The sequence below is a fragment of the Pyxicephalus adspersus genome, chromosome 11, assembly GCF_032062135.1.
Source record: "Pyxicephalus adspersus chromosome 11, UCB_Pads_2.0, whole genome shotgun sequence".
In the NCBI taxonomy this organism is placed as follows: domain Eukaryota; kingdom Metazoa; phylum Chordata; class Amphibia; order Anura; family Pyxicephalidae; genus Pyxicephalus; species Pyxicephalus adspersus.
The window spans coordinates 57,036,855-57,045,641 of record NC_092868.1 but is presented as its reverse complement, the minus strand read 5'-3'; the positions used below and the strand labels follow the sequence as shown (position 1 = coordinate 57,045,641).

Below are 8,787 nucleotides of genomic sequence, written 5' to 3'. Positions count from 1 at the left end.
GGCTTGGCAGTAGCTGCTGACTATCCTCTACTAGCTCATCCTCGCTGTATAGTGGAGCTGAGGGAACAGCAAAGGACAGAGGCAGGTTGAGGACAGGTGAGGGCACAGGGCTTGCTCCGGGCTATGCCAACTAAGGGTTGTGTCTGATGAACCCACCGACTGTTGGCTGGGGGTGTCTGATGTCACTTGGGATGAAGTGGATTACGGAGTTAACCAATCAAGAACCGCTGGGTTGCTGGTCAAGACACGGGGAGGTTAGGACTCTCGCTGTGACTCCTGCTGACATACCCCCTTACTCTGCTGCGACCTCTGCCTGCGCCAGAAACATTTAGGCCTCTGCCACTAATCTGTGCATGGCCTGCCACTTCTCTGTCTGACATAATTTAAGTGCGTATATATTTTTCTTATTGTACTGAAATAGGCCACTAAATGCTTTCCCCACATATAACTGCAGAAGTAAAATGCGTATATATTTTTCTTATTGTACTGAAAGAGGCCACTAAACGCTTTCACCACAAATAACTGCAGAGGTGAAATGCGTAAATATTTTTCATTTTCCACAGATATAAGCCACTAAAGGCTTTTCAACATAGCACTTGCACCCCAATAACAAGAACAAATTGCTGGAACGACAGAGCTGTATAATGGCTATTTGAATCCCCAAATAATCTTTCCCTGCACTTGTATATCGCTTTTCTAGCACTGTCCCTAGCACCTTCTGACGTCTCTCCCTGCACTAAGATGCTGTGAAATGGTTCCTCCCTATCCTTTCCCTGCACTTATAAATCGTTTTTTCAGGGTTTTTTTTCACAATGAGGTTTTTCCTATCACTCTCCCTAGAGCCTGCACACGTCTCTCCCTGCACTCAGAACTCTGTAAAATGTCTTTATCCAAGATGGCTGAGGCTATTATAGGGCTGTGACATCACAGGGCGGGCTGGCTGCTGATTGGCTGCATGCATGGCATTATGGGTCATCCCAGAGTTCCTTGCCCTATGTCCTTCCACTTCGTCAGCTTCGATTCGCTCATCTCTAATGTTTACCACCAGATTCAGCACAGGCACAAGGCAAATAATGTGAGAGAATTTGCACATTTGCACATCAACAATATTGTAAAATTGTTCAGGACCACATTGTTGATTAGAAGGTAGCAAGGGGAGAATAGGTGCTAGATTTGTTTTTTCATGGCAGAAAACGATACTATCGTTGTTTTGGTGTCAGTGGGGAAAACGGGGAGGAAGAATCAGAAGTACCCACCCCTCGAATTTGTCCCTGTGATCATTTCAAAGGGATGACAACAAATTCCATCATGCAGACTTCATTACTGTTCAGTACATTAACACAGTAGACAGTAAATGTGCTGCCCCTGGTTGTAGCCATTATTCTAAAGGTCTGCCATATCATGAACCTGGCTAAACATTAAACATTTCAGAAAAGTGGAGACATTACCAGTTAAGTGTTTGTAGATTTTTGGACAAGTTGGTTGGAAAAACAATAGAGGCTTAGTTTATTCCAGTGGGGCTATGTATACTCTATAAGTAATTTAAAGGAGCAGACTTCCATTAACTTGTACTGCAGGGAATTTATCACCAGTAGCTTGGTTATTGGAGTTTTCAGTTGGCATGCTAGAGGATACGTGGGAACATAATCCTTCCCTGGCTAAACATTCTCCAATGGAGGGCTAATTTCTAGAATATGAAGGAGAAGAAGGTGGTGAAAGAAAACCCTGCAGAACCTTCTGCTTTTCAAGATGTGATTTTTTTGTAATACACTACCACCACTACTCCCACAACCACCATCATTACTCCCATCAGCACCATAACTATCGTGACTAACACTGTCAGTGCTGATGGTAACCAGCACCACCATTACTGCCACCATCAGAAGCAGCTGCAGATCCAAGACAGGAAATAACAGTTATGTCACTATAAGTGCTCTTCTTCTCTGTACTGCTTCTTGTCTTGATTTGATTTCTTGTCAGAGAGACAGAAATACTGTCTGAAACCAGAATAGATTATTGGGAACCTAAGAAAATTATTATGAATGTTGTGGAGGAAGCAAAGGTACACTGGCTCCTGGGTAATGTATCAGGTTCAATGGGCCTGATTTATTAAAGATCTCCAAGGGTGGGGAGGCTACACTTTCAACAGTGAAGCTGGGTAATCCAGCAAACCTGGAATGGATTTCCTAAAAGTAATTTGTATTTGTTAGCAAATGTTTTCAATCCTGGACCAGATTTATTCCAAGTTTGCTGGATCACCCAGCTTCACTGATGAAAGTGTATTCTCTCCAGCTTTGGAGAGTTTTATTAAATCAGGCCCAATGTCTTTAGCTCCCTGGTGTAACTGAGATAATGGACCTGATTTATTAAAGCTCTTCAAGGCTGGAGAGGATACACTTTCATCAGTGAAGCTTGGTGATCCAGCAAACCTGAAATGGAACCTAGAAAGGCATTTGCTATTTGTTAACAAATTATTTGAATCCTGGACCAGATCTATTTCAGGTTTGCCAGATCACCCATTTTCACTGTTGAAAGTGTATCCTCTCAAGAGCTTTACTAAATTAGGCCCAATGATTGAGTCAGCAAGCCACAATGGGCAAAGCTTGGCTGGGAACAATCTGCCCTTTACTGCCTTGTGGAAACATGCACAAGACCATTTCTGTCTGCTAGTTGTGTTGTTAGCTTAACAATAATGGTAAAAAATGTCTGTGTTTTACTGGAAATAATTGCTGTTTTGCTTAATTTTTTGTATTTGCTTCCGTTTAGCAGAAAATTGTGCAATGGCATTTTCTTGCCTGTTTATATTTTTGTAAACTCTTTTCTGCCTCTAATTAGCAGAAAACAACACCTTTGCAAACAGTCTACCTCTTTTTATTTTTATTTGTTTAATGCCACTCTACCCCCAAATATATTCACCTATGGTAGGGACATGTAATAGACCATGACGGTTAGTGGAATGAGCATGTACATCAGTGTGAATTATGTTGGTGCTATACTATATAGAAGATAATATTTTCTGAAAAGGTTTGTTAGTGTAAATCCTGACTAATGTTTGCAGACGCGTTTCAAAATTATAGTTTATAAACACTGAGTAATTTTAGTTATGTCCTTATTCTTTCTTTCTCCATTTGGTTACATATCACAGGCAGAAATCAGAATCAAAAAAGAGAAATCAAAACATTGTCATATGCATACTTGTCTTTGTTATTGTGCTTTATCTGTAAGGCTTAAACAATGAGACCTCAAATATCCTAGGATGAGAATGCTGTTACTGGCTGCCATACGGTACTCCACTGAAGCTACTGTAGATTCTATTTTGGGCACACCTTGGCTCCCCTCATCTGTTAAGTTCTTTAGTAAGTCAATGGAAATTCTACCAGTATCCTACCTAATCGCATTACACCTAAAGTATCTTTTATAGATAAAGAAATGAGAGCTACCTTTTGTGTGTGTAGATCTACTTAGTTAATAGAATTATTTATTATATAAAGTAATTTATGTTATACTTGGATTACAATATATATCCTAATAAAATGATGCTGTAATTAATAAATAAATAGGCTTTATAAGGCTTTATTGCTCAAAGACAAATCAACACACATTCACTTTCTGACAGATAGTAGCTTGCATTAATTCACATATTTGCACATTGGCTTTCATTGGCTCCAACCACCTACTCCCCCTTGCAAGCTGCAATAAAAATAATGGCTTTATAATCAGTGAGATCGCTTACATTGCGTCTCCTTTGCACTGCACAATAATCAATAACTAAACCAAGCTTACAGAGAGCATTTTTCACAAAGTCTTCATTGTATTTCATGCGATGGACTCTTTCCCCGCCAACAGTAATGTATGTTACATCCAATAATCCTAAAAGTAACAGTTTGCCTCCGGGTTTTATCAGCTTTATGATCTTTTCCAGATTTATCATGTATTCATCTTCATTTTTACTGATGGCATCTAGTATGATTCCACTCATAACGCAATCAGCAAGCGGTAGCACCACCGGGGAGGTTAAGTTTTCCTGTCCAAAATCACATTTCAGAATCTGTTTGATGGATGCCTTTATGCGCATTTCTTTTTCCTGAATTTGGTCTCTACAAACAAAACAAAAACCTTAAGTAGGCTTGGTGTTCAGCTTCAGGTCTTTGTCAAATTTGACTTGAACATTGGTAATTTAGCCCCAAGAAAAAAGCTTGGTGCTAGCTTTCTCAAAATTCCCAGGCTCTTCCAAGATCCCCTGGTGCACCAATCAGGACAAGAATATGGCAGAGACATTTCTTCTCCACCCTATTGTGTTTGTTTCAATATTTTGTAAAGTGTCCAGTTCCAGGATGTAAATAAAATCAACCATTTTATTTGGGAGGTTGCTATAGAGCTGGACTTCTATTAAGTAAATGGTACGAGCGTCTGCAATGTGGGGTCACTTTCCTGGCCAATAGTGGCTGGTGGTCTGAGTATGTGGTATGAAAATGTTGCACTTTGAGTTTGAGTGAGTTTCCCAAGACCCATGGCTGCAGGCAGATTGGTTCTATTGTCACACACTCCCTTGCCTGGCTGGAAGTTGTGAAGGGTTAGTCTCCCTGCACCTGCAAAGTGGAACCAGAGACGGCAGGGGACTATGCAATGAAAAAGGAATCAATGACAGGGTGAGAGAAATGTTTGAATCTCAGGTAAGTATTGCAATAAATTTGTATGCTCATCTTGCAGCTTCTCCCCTTGAGGCCAGTATTACAGCAAAGAGTGTTAAAGGAGACCTTTTTAGCACGTGTTCATATAAGGCAGGGATAATTTTTTCTGAAAACTGTTGTCACCTGGGCATGCTATATTGTGGGTTTGCAAAGAATATCATATTATGGAAGGCTGGCATGTCTATCAGTCTGTAAAAGAGAAACTGCAGAGCTTTAATACTCACATTAGGTCGCTGGGCTTGTGAGTTATTTGTTGGGGATTTTTACACTCCAAAGGCTGTGTGATAGAAGTGGGTGAGTGAAACAGAAGACTGAGGAGTGGAAGGAAATTTTGTTGGTTAAAGTTATGGTGACTCCACTTCAAGCCATTACTTTACCTCCTCTGAGATCAATTCTTCAACTCATTTCCTCATCACTCCTGGAGGTAAAAAGTGGTAAAAATCTGCTACATCCCTTAACTATGAGGAAACATTTCCCAAAGGTCCTCCCTTTACCCTCATCCTCAGGAGTTCTGATGGTAATTTCATGTTCATGAGGTTTGCACTTAACTTGAACTAAAAAGTGGAGCTGTATTTTTCAAAATGTGAAAAATATATTGTGTGTATATATATATATATATATATATATATATATATAAAATTACATTTTGAACAACCTCAAATTAAATATTCAAAAAACATTGAAATATTTAAACAAATTGACCTTGCCTACAAAGAAACAACCTTCTGCATATTGAGGTTTGGTAAAACCAAAGTTACCTTTTTCCTTCTAGCTCAACAGCGGCAGCCGATGCATGTGTCCAATCATACGCTCCTGTGCGGTCATGCAGCCATTTGGTCAGCTCCATGATACATTTCTCATTGAATTTTAAAACAACAATATCTTTGAAAAAATTTGAGGGTGAAAAAAGATGGTGGATTGGAGACCCAATGCTGATGTCTATCAAATATGTGCCCACAATTCGACCTGCAGGAAAATTATAGATTTAGGTATTTCCAAAAGCTGACTTTTCTACAAGAGATTTTGCTTTTTTATTGAAACTGAAATTTAATTTTGCATTTTGTTGCTGCTCCGGGAGATAGCATTAAAGAAACGCTATCATATTGCTCTGCATGGGTAAGGTGAAAGTATCTCCTAGACGAAAAGTGATGAATGAAGTGAGTAAAACCATAACGCTGTTGAATGACGTGAGTAGAACAGAGCCTTAATCTCATATGTAGTTCTGTTTTCTCTTTTTACGTTTTAAATATTGGTACATCAAGGATTCACCAATCTTCATATTTATTTTTACGATAAATGTTAACTAATGATACAACTGTTACTAATATTACAAGCAGAGCAAGACTGGCCCACTGGAAGTCAAAATTGTTGATGGTTCAATGCCATTCTCACCAAACACCAATTCCCCAACCTAACTTCGCCTATAGTAAGCCCCCACTATGGTTGGTTGAGCCATCCAAGCATGCAGTTGCCTGCAGGAATTTTGTGTGCCAAAATTGGTGCTTGGGGTGTAATCACAAAGGACCAGGAGCCTACAAAAGTAGAATAGGGGACACAATAGGGAGCCTAACAGTCTAGGTCAGTAACCAAGTGATCCACAGATAATTCAGTACCGGAGAATCCAGAGGTGAGTCAAGTAAACAGACCCAGAGGTCATACACAGGAAATGGCACATCAAACAAGGTACCCAAGGGTTAAGACAAAGTTGGGGGTCACAAGCAAAGGACAATGCAGTTAGTGCCAGCTTGATAATCCTAGCAACCAAGTTAAACACTCAATGGGCAACTAGTGAATGTCAGCTGAGAGACTGAGAAAGTCCAAGCAGCCAATGGCAGGCGCGATTGAAGCAAGGATTTATTCAGCTCATCGGCAGCAGCACATAATCTAGAATCTCACTGTATGTGCTGAGGATGATGGGGTTTATCTCAGGAGGAACTGCATGGCTAAAAAAAGCTGGGGATGCTGCAAGCTGCAAAGCAGTGGGTAGACAACTAATTCCTTGATTTCATTTGCTGCTGCAAGTGACACCATTGGAGGAAACAAACAGGTGTGCTAGACTGTGTAGGCTTAAGGTGTGGGATCACCAGCCAGAAAAGTATTGTTTTACAGATGATTAGGATTATTTTTTTAATCCATTCCTGATGGAAACTTGTCTTAAACTTTATCCTAGACTTGTTTATACCAGGAACAGTTGTTTTTATAGCTAAGTTCTAAACTTATTTGATTCCTCATTTGACCAAAAAAGAGACTTTATTAAACCAATATAGGTTTTGAGGGCTATTATTTGCTCCATGAATAGCTCAAACTGTTTTTTAAGGTACCAAAATTTAAATAATGATGAAGATGTTTTGTGCTAAAATTACATAATATTTTATATTGATCAGTGAGAAGAAATCCTGTTATATGTAGCAATAGGAATTTGAATAACCAATTTAATAGATAACTTAATTTAATGGTTAACCGAAAACCAATTGCTAACAAACACATACTATGTCCAAAATCTATATTTTAAATATTTTAGAAATATTTAGAACTAAGAGGATATGGGAGAGAATTTTGTACTCTTGGTTTGAACTTTTTTTGGCTATGGAAAAATAAAGCTCATTATCTATTGTAATAATCACTTATGTGGCTGGCCGTTTTGTATGAAGCTGATAGTCTAAGCTTTAGTTTTCTAGAGTAATGCTGTTTTGATTTGTCCTTTACTTTACTTGAGACAAAAAAGAAAAAACTTTACATTCTTGGATACATTATTGGATCAAGGTATATGTGTATATATGTATATATATATATATATATATATATATTCCTTGTTTGCTGTGTTTTCCTTTTTTAGGGGGAAAATATTTTTCCCAATGGCACTACATATATAATTACAGAAACACACAGTAAAGAATTTCCTAACAATAAGGAATCTCAACTACTATACCCACAATTATTACAGCTCTGAATAAGTTAACAATCTCCGTAATAGCAACTCTTCTGAAAATATTAATTTTTCGTCTAACACAACTTCTCGAATACCACCTCAAACACCCAAATCATTCAAACGGTTCCAGTGATTGGTATTCCAATCAATTGACAATACCATACTACTTGGCGTAATTTCAAGAGGCCTATATATCCCGTGAGGAAGCCCTTCTGAGCGAAACGTGTCGAGATTAGACCCAGTCTTGCTATGCTTGAAATATATGCAAGTTTATAACTTCCTCTACCAAAAATTAGAGTGGAACAGTAAACCTTATTGTATGAATATTGATTATTATTGATTTATTGTTTAAAATCCTTCTTTGCTTCCTTTCCCATTTGTTCATAATACTCAGTTCAATTTTAGGCGAAATAGGCTTTTGGTACCTAAACCAATTGATTTAGACAAAATATTATTATGAATTTCTAGAAATCCATGATGAACCACATCTAGTACTGTAATGTACTAGTAATTTCATGTCTATCAACACTTTTTATTAGATATTCCAGCCAAAACTCTTAAAAAGTACTAAGATTGGGGTGCTGCTGATTTGATCCAATATAATTGAAATGCCATGAAAAGTGGGAAAATGCCATGAAAAAGTCATGAAAATTGCACTATCCTAAGCAACACATACAGCCTAAAGGCATCTCCTAAGTAAGTAATAATTTGCTTCTATCCAATCACCATTAAACATCACATTAAAAGAGGGCCGTCTTGCAACTGTAAGGTATTTTTTATACATGTCCCCCATGGCAATGCCCAGCTCCCCATACTTTTTTTGACAATTGCTTTTGAACTTGGTCAGAATTTAACTTAAGTTTGTCAGCTATATAATCTAATTGGGTTTGCTGAATGTCAGACATGGATCCATTCAAGGCTGAACCTGGTATGTTTACTCATTTTTAGGTACACCACAAAAAATAATCCTAAGGTTTGGGGTGACACATTATTTCATTTGGATAAGAAGTTAGGCAGTTCTCTGCTCTCAGTAATACCAAGCTGTGAGGACAATCTTATGGGGTTTGTAATCCCTGACTGTGTATTCCAAGTATCTTCAAGACTAGACACAAGAAGAAACATCTAACTCATAGCCCCTGATTCATCAAGCAAAATCGGATTATCGGT

At 38.3% G+C, this 8,787-nt stretch overlaps 1 protein-coding gene across 1 annotated transcript; it reads right to left on the bottom strand.

The window, feature by feature from the left end:
- Positions 1 to 3,673: 3,673 nt before the first annotated feature.
- LOC140340281 (nicotinamide N-methyltransferase-like) lies at positions 3,674 to 8,309 on the bottom strand. Its single transcript, XM_072425338.1, has 3 exons — positions 8,297 to 8,309; positions 5,450 to 5,657; positions 3,674 to 4,097 (listed from the first exon to the last, which is right to left on the bottom strand). Exons 1-3 carry the CDS (start codon positions 8,307 to 8,309, stop codon positions 3,674 to 3,676), a joined length of 645 nt encoding a protein of 214 aa, XP_072281439.1.
- Between the last annotated feature and the right edge of the window lie 478 nt (positions 8,310 to 8,787).

Excerpts from the sequence above, each read along its gene's own strand:
- LOC140340281 (XM_072425338.1), bottom strand. Across the intron at positions 4,098-5,449 it reads GTTGAGCTAGAAGGAAAAAG|AGACCAAATTCAGGAAAAAG; the intron begins GTAACTTTGGTT and ends TTTTGTTTGTAG.